Source organism: Lineus longissimus, chromosome 12, assembly GCF_910592395.1.
Source record: "Lineus longissimus chromosome 12, tnLinLong1.2, whole genome shotgun sequence".
Taxonomy (NCBI): domain Eukaryota; kingdom Metazoa; phylum Nemertea; class Pilidiophora; order Heteronemertea; family Lineidae; genus Lineus; species Lineus longissimus.
The window spans coordinates 15,134,104-15,151,176 of NC_088319.1; the positions used below are offsets into that span (position 1 = coordinate 15,134,104).

A 17,073-nucleotide genomic window follows, 5' to 3' on the forward strand; every position below is an offset into this window, starting at 1 on the left:
ATACATTGAAATACAATATGATTACAGTTATGTTCACTATCATTGTCGGTTTAGGTTGTCCCACCATGCTCCGCTCTGGTGGAACTGCCAATTTGCCGGAAAACCCGCGGTGAGACGCATCATTTTAAGCCTAGATTTTAGCTTCACCATCGCAGTGTTTGGTGAGAAAATTTCTCCAACGAGTGTAAATTGCTTGGCGTTTGTTTCAACATTGTGCTCATGATAGCTTCTATGCTATCAATGTCTGGATGGAAATATGGCAGTGTCCACACGCTTCGAACTAGTCTCAGCCAACAAACAACTGCTTCATGCAGATTTCATAATAAACTTTCAAAGATCATTCTTGGCATGTTGTTTAGTATGTGTTTTGCTACGATGTGATGGAATTAACGCCGCATCTAAATGGCACGACCTGGCAAAAGGGTCGACATGCCAGATACATATACGGATAACGGATGTCAATTGCATCGAAATAGACGAGGTAGTTAATACAGTGGGATATCATACGTATCTACGCATCAAGGTAATGAATCAAATATAACAGTAAACAGCGTGGTAGTACATGTATTTTTTACCAGAAGATCGATTTCAATGCGTTATTACCAAATGTTTCTGTATATATTATCTGTGCAATATTCAATATCGGCATCACGCGCACATCCGGGTTACTGCACACAGAGCCTCGTCTTCAAAGGGCTTCCAAAATGAGTCTTTCTGACAACTTTCAATTGATAAAATTGTGGCGATTTGTGTTAGTCTTCCTAAATGAACGGTATCGAGATTCGACTTACATCGTGTCAGTGATCTTAGATTATTGGTACTAGACACTAAGTTGAAGTTACTTAATTCCTATTCCGGATTCTACTTATTTCGGTTACTGAGTTGCTTATTCCCATCCGGGTACCACCGATCTTCTAACTGTTATGTTGGGGTTAGCATCGCTCTTTATTCCCTTTGAGTAATGACTTAAACCTTTTTACTAATAAAACCTCACTAAGTCATTGCATTGAGAATCAAGAATCGGCAAATAACATGAGAGTCGGGTATAAGGAATAAGTAATAACTATTCAACGTAAGGCTGGAAATCATGGTCTTGTTGTTCAATACATGTTTTGTCACAATGCTGGCGTTATCTGAACTTGGCGTTAGGTCACTAGTCTTTATTGACTTAACTGAAGGATATATCGCCGAATTAGGTCAACGCAAATGTCAGTGACTCGACAAAACTTGTTCTAAACAACCAGGCATCGGCATTCAGATTTTAATCGGGCGTCGGACGCTGTTGATCGTGGGAGTATGAATTGGACTCTACAGAGCCCTATCGCAATGCCATCGTTTATATATATATTAGGAGACGGAGACTCTGAGATACAGGCATCAGAAGAACTATTACTTCAATGTACCTCCTAATGCTACTTTTGACCGGCGTAATCGGTGGATTTATGATTACTACGAGGAAATACATTCATTGGTATCATATACATGTACACGTACTAGGGTTGACCATCGAATATCATACATCATGCGAGATATATGTGTTTTTGATATCTACCGCAATGACGGTAACTGCACTAAAGAAATTGATATTTCGCCTATAAAGTATATGCCAGAAAGTCTAGGCTACCAGTTAGTTTTCGGAGATATCGTCGTGTATTGTAGGACGAGATACAGGTATGCTGTGATGATGCTGTTTAGTATTCACAGGGGGCGGGTAGTTGGTAGTATCGTAATACCCAAAGGCAGTACTTGCTACAGGACCTCGTCCCTCAGAAGACCCTGGGTGATCGGGTCAAAGATCTTGTTGATACCTGGTAAAAAGAGTCAGGGAAAGTACGGTAGGCGGGTATACGAGTACTTCTTATTCAATGCTATGTCGGTATCAGGAGATGTACTGCTCTCCGAAGAATTAAAAATTCCCCTGAGGGAGAATCTTGTTGTGGTGTATTCTACAGGCAATAAAGACATCCTGTTTGTGACCTGGGAAAGGCCGCGGATTTGTTTATATATATGCAAGCGTTCGTCAAACTACCAAGAGATATTGAAAATTAAAACTGTAGAACATAAAATTCCGCGTGATGACCACAAGCCTTTCATCTATTGGAATAGTCAGCTGCAGTTCCTAGTTGTTAGAAAAAGCGGTGGGCTCGGCCGGCCTTTGAGGATTATCGAAATCGGGCGTATCGCAAGGTGCGGACTTTTGAACCAGACCCATGCCGAAGATATAGAAGTTTTTTTTGAGGATTATAACAGCAGAAGCATCCAACCCATTCTTATGATTGGATATCGTGTCTATGCTATAATGGAATCCAAAGAGGTATTGCCAGATGGCAGAATAACAAAGTCAGTGAAGTATATGAAGGTTTATGGCTTGACTGGGTCATGAGTTGGTAGAATAGTACGGACCGACTTAAGAAACAGGCATCCTAAAGCGCTCAACAAACTAGAGATTTTTGTCGCTGAGGAATGCAATATCGCATGCGCAAAAGCTCTCGTTTGTGTCGGTCATCGAATTAGATTCCTGTAACACTATATTTTCATCCCGTGGACAACTTTAAAGGGATAATATAGGCAGCAGCTAGGCAGGCAAGATAAAATTATACAAAGTCGCCAATAGGGGTCTCTCACATTTCACAGTAGGTCGAAATGGTTCACGCTTGTACGTGGGATATTTAGTGCGACCAAGGGCTCTTACTGTGTATACTAGTCAATTGAAGATGGCCGAATTAGCCCCTCTCCTCCTGCCTATAGTCCCCTTTGAGGTTTTTTCAATCTCAAAGTTTTAATTTTAACTACTAATATCTAAATTTGAAATCGTAAGACGACCTCCCATAGTAGTGCGATGATGTTTGTATGTATCAAAGCTTGTATCAGTTTATTACATTATTATGGACAGTTGGCTTATTTTAAACCTTGCCTGAGGCACGTTCATGAATGGATGGGGAAAATCAGAAGTACTGTTTGAAACATGAGGATATATTTCATATAGATGATGCTATATTAAGGACGTTCTAAAGGTACGACACACAAAACTTCAATTACCCATTATGAGGGTTTCTCCGAGACACGCTATCCTTTTCGTTTTCACCCCGTGTGCCATCCATCGCAGGGCCATTGATACTGGGTGCAACAAAACCTCTACCACAATAATTCACCTTCGAATTGTAGCCACGTTGTCTTTGCTGTAAAAAGGCAATACGTTGTACAGTATCACACTGGTTGTAAGTCAGTCAACAGTTTTTAAAATCAAGTAAATTCGAACTTCAGACAGACTAAAACAACGGGTAGGACAAGGTTTTAAAAAAAATGGCTGAGAGCCTACTTAACAGCACCGACGCTTTGGAGCCAGCTCATGGAGACCCTGCCATTTCCATGATGATAGCCATTACAGAAGTTCTTGTCAAATGGTGGCCGATTGTCACAATTACCTTTGGCATCTCTGGGAATCTCATGTCCTTCCTGGTGACCACGAAGAAGGACAACCGGCTGATAAGTTGCTGTATCTACATGGCTGGTTTGAGTATTGTCGACACGTTTGTCCTGGTCGGAGTGATGTTGTATAAAGCGCTGGTCTCACATGGACTGGGGAACAACTTGCATGCAAACTTGGTGTTTCTAAGGTTAGTCGTTTTTCTTCCATTGGTATCCTGGTCATAATCCACCAGCATCGATCAGGTTTGATTCACCAATTATAATTGAATGATAATGTAAAATTTGTGTGAAATGTAACCACCTGATATTTCCACTGAGCTGTTGTCTCTGAATTTTTGTTGATCCCAGGAACACAGAGGTGTTGAAAGGTCGTATCGAAGGCCTCGGTCACCCAAGAAAAACAACTCATCGGTCTGCCTTTAAACATGATGAGCACTTATTAGGAGAGGACTATAGGTCCCAGGGAATATGAATTACTATTAGCACCAGAGTATAGCGGCCGGGCCGCCACTGCCTAGAAGATGGTCATTTTTTCTTCTAAAACTGTGCTTTGTCTTTTCTTGCTTCTCAGCTTTATTTGGTACGATACAGATACTTTTGCGATAACTTCTGGACTTTTCCTCGCCGAAATGAGCATAGACCGCGCGATCGCAGTCATGTACCCAATGAGAGTCGCCACGATCTGTACCGCCTCACGCGCGGTCAAGGTTACTGTCATCACAGCCTCGATTGAGATTATCTTCAACATCCAAGCCTTCTTTTCGTACAAGTTACCTAATCCACCGAACGGTGCACTGTTACGCAACGTACCGGCGGCCCGATGGATGGAAACGCTCTTAAACATGTACCAACTCGTCATAGGTACAATTCTACCGTTTTCAATCTTGATTATCTGCAACAGTGTAATAATATTCGGGGTGCGTCGAGCAGCCTCAGTCAGGAGGAAAATCGAATCAAAAGAACGCAAGTTGAAAGAAGCAAACTTGACTGTACTACTTTTGATGACATCATTTGCTTATCTCGTTTGTTCGATTCCGAAAAGATTCTACGAAGCGGTGGTGAATTATGACGATCTTACTGACCCCTATTGGTCGGCGCGGTACTGGTTACAATGGTGGGTATGCACTGAAATGTGGCACTTGAATTTCGCCATAAATTTCTATGTATATTTCCTCGGCGGAGGGACGAAGTTCCGCAAGGATGCGAAAGAAGTATTGACTAGATGTTATAATTGAGCGGGCTTCTTCATTTTTGCTAATTGCCTGAACGCTTATTTTATATAAAAATGTTAAAACAATCGCATATATCAAGGCTGCTTTCGAAACCCTCGGCATAATGTTACTTGAGTGAACGCCCCAGAGAATCATTACTTGTCAATAACTTTGTTGTAGTGGTCAGCGCTGTCAGTGGTGTTAAACTGACATTGATGCGCCACGATCGGCGGCTCACTCGATCATCAATATGCCTTAAGGTGTCGCCGCTATATTGCAACCGGAGCAAATCAATGAATTATCTGCGTCAAAATAGCAGTGACATCTTACTTTTTGGTCTTATCGATCGTGGGAGTATGAATTGGACTCTACAGAGCCCTATCGCAATGCCATCGTTTATATATATATTAGGAGACGGAGACTCTGAGATACAGGCATCAGAAGAACTATTACTTCAATGTACATGTACCTCCTAATGCTACTTTTGACCGGCGTAATCGGTGGATTTATGATTACTACGAGGAAATACATTCATTGGTATCATATACATGTACACGTACTAGGGTTGACCATCGAATATCGTACATCATGCGAGATATATGTGTTTTTGATATCTACCGCAATGACGGTAACTGCACTAAAGAAATTGATATTTCGCCTATAAAGTATATGCCAGAAAGTCTAGGCTACCAGTTAGTTTTCGGAGATATCGTCGTGTATTGTAGGACGAGATACAGGTATGCTGTGATGATGCTGTTTAGTATTCACAGGGGGCGGGTAGTTGGTAGTATCGTAATACCCAAAGGCAGTACTTGCTACAGGAACTCGTCCCTCAGAAGACCCTGGGTGATCGGGTCAAAGATCTTGTTGATACCTGGTAAAAAGAGTCAGGGAAAGTACGGTAGGCGGGTATACGAGTACTTCTTATTCAATGCTATGTCGGTATCAGGAGATGTACTGCTCTCCGAAGAATTAAAAATTCCCCTGAGAGAGAATCTTGTTGTGGTGTATTCTACAGGCAATAAAGACATCCTGTTTGTGACCTGGGAAAGGCCGCGGATTTGTTTATATTTATGCAAGCGTTCGTCAAACTACCAAGAGATATTGAAAATCAAAACTGTAGAACATAAAATTCCGCGTGATGACCACAAGCCTTTCATCTATTGGAATAGTCAGCTGCAGTTCCTCGTTGTCAGAAAAAGCGGTGGGCTCGGCCGGCCTTTGAGGATTATCGAAATCGGGCGTATCGCAAGGTGCGGACTTTTGAACCAGACCCATGCCGAAGATATAGAAGTTTTTTTTGAGGATTATAACAGCAGAAGCATCCAACCCATTCTTATGATTGGATATCGTGTCTATGCTATAATGGAATCCAAAGAGGTATTGCCAGATGGCAGAATAACAAAGTCAGTGAAGTATATGAAGGTTTATGGCTTGACTGGGTCATGAGGTGGTAGAATAGTACGGACGGACTTAAGAAACAGGCATCCTAAAGCGCTCAACAAACGAGAGATTTTTGTCGCTGAGGAATGCAATATCGCATGCGCAAAAGCTCTCGTTTGTGTCGGTCATCGAATTAGATTCCTGTAACACTATATTTTCATCCCGTGGACAACTTTAAAGGGATAATATAGGCAGCAGCTAGGCAGGCAAGATAAAATTAAACCATACTCGACCCCACCTCCAAACCAAAGCCAATGAAGACAACCCCCCCCCCCCCCCCACCTATCAATACATATACCGTGATTGGCTCAATCATCAGAAGAAGACGAAGTCACAACCCCTCAGACCAATCAACCCATATCACCCAGATTGTCCCAATCATCAAAATCAGGACAACATCACAACCCCAAGACATATCATTTCATTTCACCTAAATTGCCCCAACCCCACAGTACGCCCACACCCTAAAACAACCCGCGCCTCGGGTATTATGCTAGTTTTAATTAACTACTATCTAAATTTAAAATCGTAAGACGACCTCCCATAGTAGTGGGAAAACGTTCCCTTTCGATGATGTTTGTATGTATCAAAGCATGTATCAGTTTATTACATTATAATGGACAGTTGGGTTATTTTAAACCTTGCCTGAGGCACGTTCATGAATGGATGGGGAAAATCAGAAGTACTGTTTGAAACATGAGGATATATTTCATATAGATGATGCTATATTAAGGACGTTCTAAAGGTACGACACACAAAACTTCAATTACCCATTATGAGGGTTTCTCCGAGACACGCTATCCTTTTCGTTTTCACCTGTGCCATCCATCGCAGGGCCATTGATACTGGGTGCAACAAAACCTCTACCACAATAATTCACCTTCGAATTGTAGCCACGTTGTCTTTGCTGTAAAAAGGCAATACGTTGTATCACACTGGTTGTAAGTCAGTCAACAGTTTTTAAAATCAAGTAAATTCGAACTTCAGACAGACTAAAACAACGGGTAGGTCAAGGTTTTAAAAAAATGGCTGAGAGCCTACTTAACAGCACCGACGCTTTGGAGCCAGCTCATGGAGACCCTGCCATTGCCATAATGATAGCCATTACAGAAGTTCTTTTCAAATGGTGGCCGATTGTCACAATTACCTTTGGCATCTCTGGGAATCTCATGTCCTTCCTGGTGACCACGAAGAAGGACAACCGGCTGATAAGTTGCTGTATCTATATGGCTGGTTTGAGTATTGTCGACACGTTTGTCCTGGTCGGAGTGATGTTGTACAAAACGCTGGTCTCACATGGACTGGGGAACAACTTGCATGCAAACTTGGTGTTTCTAAGGTTAGTCGTTTTTCTTCCATTGGTATCCTTGTCATAATCCACCAGCATCGATCACGTTTGATTCACCAATAATTGAATGATAATGTAAAATTTGTGTGAAATGTAACCACCTGATATTTCCACTGAGCTGTTGTCTCTGAATTTTTGTTGCTCTCGACTTGTTGTGGAACTAATTGCTGTCCCAAAAGAAATTGGCGTCTTTTAAGGCAAATACTATGCCAAAGGGAGCAATGAAAAAGGCGTGAAATCCCAGGAACAAAGTGGTGTTGGAAGGTCGTATCGAAGGCCTCGGTCACCCAAGAAAAACGACTCATCGGTCTGCCTTTAAACATGATGAGCACTTATTAGGAGAGGACTATAGGTCCCAGGGAATATGAATTACTATTAGCACCAGAGTATAGCGGCCGGGCCGCCACTGCCTAGAAGATAGTCATTTTTTCTTCTAAAACTGTGCTTTGTCTTTTCTTGCTTCTCAGCTTTATTTGGTACGATACAGATACTTTTGCGATAACTTCTGGACTTTTCCTCGCCGAAATGAGCATAGACCGCGCGATCGCAGTCATGTACCCAATGAGAGTCGCCACGATCTGCACCGCCTCACGCGCGGTCAAGGTTACTGTCATCACAGCCTCGATTGAGATTATCTTCAACATCCAAGCCTTCTTTTCGTACAAGTTACCTAATCCACCGAACGGTGCACTGTTACGCAACGTACCGGCGGCCCGATGGATGGAAACGTTCTTAAACATGTACCAACTCGTCATAGGTACAATTCTACCGTTTTCAATCTTGATTATCTGCAACAGTGTAATAATATTCGGTGTGCGTCGAGCAGCCTCCACCAGGAGGAAAATCGAATCGAAAGAACGCAAGTCGAAAGAAGCAAACTTGACTGTACTACTTTTGATGACATCATTTGCTTATCTCGTTTGTTCGATTCCGAAAAGATTCTACGAAGCGGTGGTGAACTATGACGATCTTACTGACCCCTATTGGTCGGCGCGGTACTGGTTACAATGGTGGGTATGCACTGAAATGTGGCACTTGAATTTCGCCATAAATTTCTATGTATATTTCCTCGGCGGAGGGACGAAGTTCCGCAAGGATGCGAAAGAAGTATTGACTAGATGTTATCATTGAGCGGGCTTCTTCATTTTTGCTAATTGCCTGAACGCCTATTTTATATAAAAATGTTAAAACAATCGCATATATCAAGGCTGCTTTCGAAACCCTCGGCATAATGTTGCTTGAGTGAACGCCGCAGAGAATCATTACTTGTCAATAACTTTGTTGTAGTGGTCAGCGCTGTCAGCGGTGTTAAACTGACATTGATGCGCCACGATCGGCGGCTCACTCGATCATCAATATGCCTTAAGGTGTCGCCGCTATGTTGCAACCAGAGCAAATCAATGAATCATATGCGTCAAAATAGCAGTGACATCTTACTTTTTTCTCTTATCGATAACATCCGGGTCGAATAGTAAGCTCAAGAATCTCCACATATTAGGCGACAACCGCTGATAAATTTGTCTGTGACTTTAGAAGTCTTTAAAACATTTGTTACGTATTGGAATATTAGCAATCAAACTGCATGCATGCGGAAATCTTAACACGAGGTTAGTGGGTGGGGGCCATTATGTTATCAAGACATTTTGATTTAGGGTAAATTTAGGTTTTGACCCATTGATCTATCTTTCGGTTTTCGGATCTGCGTAAATGAGGCTTTAGACCCTATGCGGACCATATTGATGTCTATCTCATACTTGACCTTCTCGTTTAGACATGAACGCGTATTAGATATGTATATGTGGAATCAATTAGAAATATCAGTGCCCGCTCTTGAGGCACGATACCGTGTCAAATTTCACTAAGATTTGGGGCCCTAAATTTATTCGAGACGGGGTTTTCAGTTGAGAACGGACCAAGTGAGGGACAAAGGAAAAGGATTCTTCTGTGCGACGATTATCTGCTCGTGCCGATAGCAGGCCAAGAGCAATACCGACAGTGGTGAAATTTAAGGACAGTCTTCTGATCAAGAAGAAAATATCATCCTAACACGTTTCGACCTGCATCGAAGTCAGATAGTAAGAAAATGGAAGAAGGCCCGTCCACGACCATTGAAGACACCATCCGCTTATGTCTACCGCACCTCGACGAGCACCGATTCACCAGGCTCCTCTGGAGACTACGGACACTGGGTGTGGTAGACGTGATCCAGTTCTCTTACTTAATTCCGGAAAACCTTTGTGATATTTTGACGCCTGGAGAGAGCCAGCAGCTACTGACGGAGTGGCACAAAGCACAAGGTTTGTCCATAGTTCCAAGGTTGTTGGTTCATTCATGGTAGTTGTGGTCCGATATAATGATTGTTGACACCAGTTTATTGCACAATTCCTTCCCCATTTACTCATCAGTCGATTTCACATCAGGCGGCAACAAGCCTTCTTCAACTGACCCTATCCTGAGCTAGTTCCTCGATTTGGCTGGGTGTAAGCAGTCTTTTTCCATCTCCTAACGGTCCCTATATGCGTACATCTATCAATCAATAAATCAAAAGCGATACATCCAATGACATGCGGGGATCATGTTGTTATGTCTTTCCAGTTCATCTGCAAAGCGCTGAACAGTATTCAGCTGGTTGGTATGAAGAACCACAGATCTCCCAGGAATTCTTGGACCGATTCGTCAAGGCTTCCTATGACGGAGACATTGGGACGATACACCATCTTCTGAACCAAGGGGTTGATCCTAATTGCTCAAACCAGGTGGGTTTCACTATAAGGTTAGCTCATGGTAATCAGCCCGCTCTCATCGATCCTCAGGGATTTCCTGCAAAGGTCATTGTACATGTTCTACAAATATCGAGAAAGAGCTCAAGACGTGGTTGAGTATTTAGCAGCGGGATTAGGATATCACATATAACGCAAATCTGTGACTGACTGACTAACACAACGGAAATCAAGAAAGCATTGGTCGCAGTTGTCTCCAAAGAACGTTCAGCTCCGACGTCTTCGAAGTGGTGGCTCTACTGTTTGCTGAGACCTGCTCATGCTCCCGTTACCTTCACCAGAGTCTTTCAATAAAATATTTTTTTAGAACCTCTTCACTGCTCTCTACAATGCCGCACAGAATGGTTTCACCTCCACCGTCGACTTTCTACTCCGTCATCGGGCAGATCCGAACATCACGTGCGCGGTAAGTTTAGAGGTTAAGTCCGAGTCAACTCCACTTCAAATGCACAGAACGCAGATAGTTGAAGAAATTAACCAAACCAAGCAAAGCAAAATTGATATGTCATTTGTATGCAACTCAATCAATCAACTTACCAAAGTCTTGGTTAAATGATTCTATCCAAGTCTTTTGGTTGGGGTTCTGTCCTCATCAGACGATGGGAGCAGTGGAACATATAATCAACTACTCCGCGTTATCTCTCAAGGACATCACATGAATTTTTGACATCCTGAAAATCCTGATATATCTCGACCGATGTACTTTTTGATGAATTGAGATATTATCTCGATCGATTGACTCAATATCTCAATTTATCGAGAATATAAGTCGATCGACCGAGATATTTCAGAAAATTATTTTTCACGTTGAAAAAAATTGTCAAGTGATGTCCTTTTCTGTCCACCTAGTCGTTCTCTTTGCAATGCAAACGTTATGTAGAAACATCTGTGAGATGAAAATGAAGAGGTGGTTTCGTTATCACAGCTCCCTAACTCAAGATATGCTTTTGCAAACCAGTTGTATGTCGTGATAGACTAAAATAGTTCATACTGTTTATTGTAGGGACCGCGTTGCATGACCCCACTGTACACGGCAGCGTCCAGATGTCACATACAGATCGCTGTGTATCTTCTACAATATGGCGCTCATGTCAACGCTAGGGTTGGGGTTTGTATTTGAAACCAGATCGATATCAATACACAATCATACATCAAACCAGATATTTCCTTTTTGTATGATTTCTTTTGTACATAAGCGATCTGCTGGAAGAAGTATCCGATGTTCGTTATGAAAAAACATTGAAACGAACTTGGAAAATCGTCGTACAATTTCCGGAAAAATACTTTACTTATGAAAAACAACAACATTTGCAACGCGGGAGTGCCGATAATGCGACCGATATGCAACTGAAAAGAACGCTCCTGGAAAGTTCTTGTCTTCCATTAGCGACACTACCATCCATTTACTATCCCTTGATCTTGTTGCAGGAATTGGGATCGACAGCCCTGACAGTGGCGGCAGAAAAAGGGCACTGCCAAATGGTCGCTCTGCTTCTCAGATGCGGCGCTGATGTTAATATGACTTATGGAGTAAGCGTGCACCGCTAACAGACAAACGTTCTACCCTCCTTTGATCATCCGCTGGTGTTTTATGTACAAAAGAACCGCAACGAATTCTAGATGCTGCACGACAGAGTCAGTGTATCACATACGACAGAGCATCATTGCTTTATAGCGTATTTTTATTTACCTTTACCCGGCCTTTACCTTCCTTAGGTTTCGCAGTCGACTGCCCTAATTATCGCCTCGAGCCGGGGACACCTGGAGCTAGTCGAGATGCTGCTGGATGCTGGTGCTAATGTAAATGCAACACAAGAGGTAGGAATTTCACATGAAACACAGTGAGGATTGCCATTGTGGCGAAGGAGGAAAACAGTCTGAGTGCAGTGTTATTCAATATGATAAGTACATGTTCTTTGTTACTGCAAAAAAAGATTGCCTTTCCAAGTCATAAAAGAGGCGACAGACGTGCATCTTCAAGTGGTTCTTCTGTAGGCTAAGACGTCTGCTGCAATATTTCATCCTGCGACGCTTTATAAAGAAATTGCTTTCCGTTACCACGTTGATGCAAATGACAAAACGGTCGTTTTATGGCTCGCTAAGGGCCTATCCCTTTTATAGTTTTGTTGTGACTTGCAGATATTTATACATTGGTAATCCGTCTTCTTGCTGTATTTTTTTTCTGAATTCATCGTTTCTTCAGACTACAGGCTCCTCGGCCTTGACCTTCGCGGCGGAAAGAGGTCATCAAGATGTTGTCCGTACTCTACTTCTCCATGGAGCCAACTCGAATGCAACATTCCTGGTAAGGAAGATGGCAGTTAGTCTGGTAGGCCTACACTCTAAAAAATAACAGTTCTTGAGATTATGAAAAAACTTTTTTCGGCCAAAATGAATATGCACCCCTTAGAGCTTTAAACGGAAGTGAAAAACCCTTCGATATTATTCAGATTGCTCTAGTCATACACAGTCGATATATCATTTATTCATCTGTGAAAAATTCATGCCTTTGTCTCCAGAAGACAGGATTTAATGAAATCCACCGAGGAAGACATTCTGCACGGTAAAGGAGTCTGGTATGACAAAGCCTACGGTCATCGACTGAATCGAATCCGTACAAGAGAAGCAGCGGAAGTTATTTTCGAATTAAATGACCAATAACTGAACATGGAAGCCTTTCTGGACAAGTTCAGGTTTCCTGATCTCTATTAACGGAAGCCATACAACAAACACCGGTGATTGCTTAGTAGCAGCGCATTCCGGTCCAATGGCATCGCATCACTGCTGGCTGGGTCTCAGTCATCAGTGATTCGGGTTTCATATGAGCACCGTCTGAAAATTTCAAATTGTTTTTATTGCCTTTTTTAGTTCTGCATAAAGAGCACTGAACATATTTTTCGTGAAAAAAGAGGCAGTCAATAGAAAATCGGGTCACTGAGAGCAAAATATTTCTGAAATACAACTCCACTTTTTTATCTGTACAAACATGGATGGAATGATTGATATTTAACCAGTACCCATGTTTACAATCACTAGAAATTTCAATGAAGTGGACAGTGCCTCGCAAGGTCTGTACAAATTGTGAAGAAAATGAAAAAATATGTTTTGATGTTGTAGAATGGACTGACCTCGGCCATAATAGCCGCAGACCGTGGTCATCAGGAGGTTCTAACTGAGCTCTTGCGATGTGGTGCAGTCATCAACGCAGTTGATCGGGTTAGTACAAAAAACTTATTTCCTCTTTAAAAAAATCATTTACACACAGTATTTGTCGCGCAGTCGGTCATATCTGGTGCAATAATCAGGGTGGCCAACAGTATGAAGCAGGCTGTGGAATAAATTTTCAGTATATTTGCCGTTGCCGGTTTTGCCTATCAATCACCATGAAATTATTTCGTGGGGGTCGTTGTTACAGTGATAATGTACAGTGGCTAGGAAAATATACGTTAAGGAAAAAAATTCAGTCATGTGCTTTCAAGCTGCAATACCCTCAATGAATGAACTCATAACAACATTTTGCTTACTCGCGTATAAGAAGCTTTAGGCGGAAGTTCTTGCGACTTCTTAACTAATTCTGACAATGGGAACCATACAAGTCAGACACTGATGTCCAATCTATCACTAATGGCGAAGCTGTTCACTTTGCCTGAATAGATAACCGGCAAGCAGTTTGATAGTCACCAAAGGGGTCTGTTAGTGGTGACGGCGGGGCTTTAGTTCTCTATTAGTCTAAGGATTAACCTGATGTAAACTAATCAGATGCATACCAACATCTTTTGAAGTCAGGTGCAGTTGCCTACGGTCAACTGGTTAGTCAAGTGCTAAGCACGGCCAGTCGTCAAGTGCGTCATAGGGGTGGTTTTTCATGCAATATATATTTTTCTGTCCGTTGGATGGTGATATATTAATCACATTCCGTGGGCAGAAGAATCCATAGTGCCCTCGACAAAGGGCTATATGTTATATACGTACGTTCAATCTACTGCTCATTTTAGGTGGGAGACAGCCCTCTGCATTGCGCCGCGCGTAAAGGGTTCTGGAGAATAGCACGGTGGTTGCTGGAGCATGGCGCCAATCCAAGCATAGAGAACCAGGTCAGAGCCAAAATGGTGTCGTCCTGAGTGACGCAGAATGTCGCCCACTCATGATGTTATTTTGAATAAGATTCAAAGTCGAAATAGTAACTCTGAGCCATTTTTATGGTTACATTTTACTACTTTATTTACATAGCTAGAACAACTAATTAATGTCAGTTTCACTACGATTGTTGCTAATATCACAATCGATACACTAGGAACTATCGAATTAGTTGTTATTACTAAGAGTGTACGTCGCCCGATTTCTAGCACATCGAGCAGCGCGCTTGTTTATCTAAATTACAACATGAATTCTGCTGTTTTCTAGGACCTTGAGACGCCGATGCAAGCAACTCAAGACGACAGCGTGAAGAAGCTGATTCAATGCTACATTGCAGTTTAGCAGACGACCACTCTAACTTGAAATTCACGAATTACACTCTTAGAAATAAAGGTTTTCCTGCTTTTGGTTTTTCGAGCGACAGAAATATGTACCCCGTAGAGTAGATTTTCCAGCAAAGGTTTTTCATGAGTCTCAAAAGTCATTAATTTTTTGGCCAAAAAATCTCATACATGTACATTTGTAGTTGCAATACTTTGCTCAGAAAACATTTGCCAGTGAATTACACTATATATAAATATCCCCCATCCATCCACCTGTCGGAAAACATGCAGTCTGCCATTGGCCAGGCTATCGCGTTATTCCTCTTACAAAGAGTCGATAAGACGATGAAGAACTTCAGAAAGGCTTCAAAAGGCTTCAAAAGGCTGGTTTTCTTTTATAAAAATAGCACGGCAGTAATTCTTTTTAATATCATAATGAAATGATATCGGGTAGACATTTAACTCTGAACTTTCGAAGTAGGGTATGGCGCCATTGTGCGAAATCCTAAGACGTGCGTGTCTTGGAGGAGTTTTCAGACCACCTTAAAGCATATCGTCCTTATTTTTTGGCCAACCTGGGCACTACTAAATTGTTACAAGAATCAAGCAACAAGCAGCCAATAGGAACAACAGGCATTGGATTGGAGCCGATTTATCACAATTTCACCAAGCTCCCTTCGTGAAAACAAGATTTGAGGCCATAGTAAGTATTGCTTCAACATTCCAAGTCTTTGTCAATACTTACTACTAAGACGATCGTACAAATGCACTTCAGTCAAGGACACCAGGATTTTTGTTTTTTCTCCTTTCGGTATTTCAGTTAATCTGCTTTGTGACGGCAGGCTTGCTCAGTTGAAGAGGAAGATGGCTATTTGATGTTCTGATCTCTGTTCCTATAAGCTCTTGCCTTTGACGGAATAGCTTTCTCTCTCTCTCTCTCTATTCTCTTAGAGTCTTGCGTTTGATGAGTCGTCAACAGTGAAATGTAACTTTGTTGATGTAGAGCCCTGTTCCTTGTCAAGGTAAAACCCGGGAGTATCATCTCGACCGAAGTTTGGGTGATCAATGATACTACTTAAAGAGCCACTATCACGGTGTTTGTTTTTTCAAGTATTTTGTTGAGCCCCCATCGCTTGAACCCTTTTCTGGTTAAGTCAGCACATCTTTGTCGTTATCAAAAGAGCTTAACTTGCACGAACAGACAAAACTGTAAAAAACCTCGGCAAAAATGTGCTCAAACATTCTACATGTATACGAGAATTATCTTTAAAATGTCTCCCAACTTCTGCTGAATTTAGGTTTTTCATTTTTTATAATTTCAAAGTCGTCAAACTCTTTGTAATACTAGCTGAAGGAAAACTAATCCGTAAGCAGTGTTTATCCTCAGCATATTATGGAAGTTGAAGTAGTTTCGAGAACGACTTGAACACTAGATGGGCATGGCTAGAATGGTCCGAGGAGAGCTTTTCTTTGATTTGACGAAAACATCCAGATTGAGAATCCCACTGAATCTGTGAATTAATCTTTGAACATTTAGATATGAATAGCTTACATATTACTATTACATGTACTTTACTTTTGAGAGTGGAAAGAGTGAGTCGGCTTTCAATAGCAGACACTCTTATCCCAACCGGGAGTTGAACCCAAGACTTCAGAGATCAAAGACAAAACATCTCCCGACCACTGTCTTACAATGGTGGCGTTTTGCTTGACCGAACACTCCTTTTTCTCATAAGTAACATTTGCGAGATTAGTTTGTTAATGATGATATCTTTTGAGGCATTGGGTGATATGAATAAAGACTAGCAAATGCTTTTACTTCAATTTTGTACAGAAAGGCCTAGTGTAAATGTACATGGAGTTTTAGATAAAAGCATTTGCTAGTCTTTATTCATATCACCCAATATCGCGTGGGCGTTTATAGTCAACACATTTTGTTAATAATCGCTTTCTAAATCCCTACCATTTTCTGTTCTTCTTTAGGACATATTTTTTGAATAATCTGTCAGCCTAATGGTATAGAGTTAGATATCGAAATACGATGAATCGTGAATGATGCGTGATGTCTTGAGCATGATTCGCTTTTCTTGCTGGGATTTGAATTTCGATAAAGAAATAGCCAGTAGTTTTAGATATACACGATATATGCCTTTGTAACTTATGCTTTGATTGGGTTTAGTCAGGAAGTATGTATTGTTGACCTTCCAGCGTACAAAATGTTGTGTCTTTCATCTACATGTATAATCATAAAAGTTAATTTTAGATTTAGATCTTTCTGATCATTCAAAAAGCTATCCAGCAGTGCGTTACATTTTTATTTATTCATTTTTATTAAAGATCGTATCAACAACCTCAAAGTGGAATATGATAGCCTTACTGAAAACAATCGGCATTAATGGTTA

The 17,073-nt window shown here is 41.5% G+C and overlaps 1 protein-coding gene across 2 annotated transcripts; it reads left to right on the forward strand.

Moving 5' to 3' along the window:
* The first annotated feature begins 9,209 nt into the window (after window positions 1-9,209).
* LOC135497137 (26S proteasome non-ATPase regulatory subunit 10-like) lies at window positions 9,210-17,073 on the forward strand. Of its 2 annotated transcripts, XM_064786872.1 has the most exons (10): window positions 9,213-9,728; window positions 10,027-10,187; window positions 10,519-10,617; window positions 11,215-11,319; window positions 11,640-11,741; window positions 11,928-12,029; window positions 12,415-12,516; window positions 13,329-13,427; window positions 14,207-14,305; window positions 14,616-17,073. In XM_064786872.1, the coding sequence occupies exons 1-10, from the start codon at window positions 9,515-9,517 to the stop codon at window positions 14,688-14,690; spliced, it is 1,158 nt and encodes a 385-aa protein (XP_064642942.1). In that variant the 5' UTR covers window positions 9,213-9,514; the 3' UTR covers window positions 14,691-17,073. The 2 variants fall into 2 exon arrangements, with proteins under 2 accessions (XP_064642943.1, XP_064642942.1); XM_064786873.1 differs by lacking the exon at window positions 11,640-11,741 and having other exon boundaries at window positions 9,210-9,728.

Bases quoted from the DNA above. Each gene is read 5' to 3' on its own strand.
- LOC135497137 (XM_064786872.1), top strand. From the start codon at position 9,515: ATGGAAGAAGGCCCGTCCACGACCATTGAAGACACCATCCGCTTATGT. The intron at 12,517-13,328 runs GTAAGGAAGATG...TTGATGTTGTAG, and splicing joins ACTCGAATGCAACATTCCTG to AATGGACTGACCTCGGCCAT. The intron at 14,306-14,615 runs GTCAGAGCCAAA...GCTGTTTTCTAG, and splicing joins ATCCAAGCATAGAGAACCAG to GACCTTGAGACGCCGATGCA.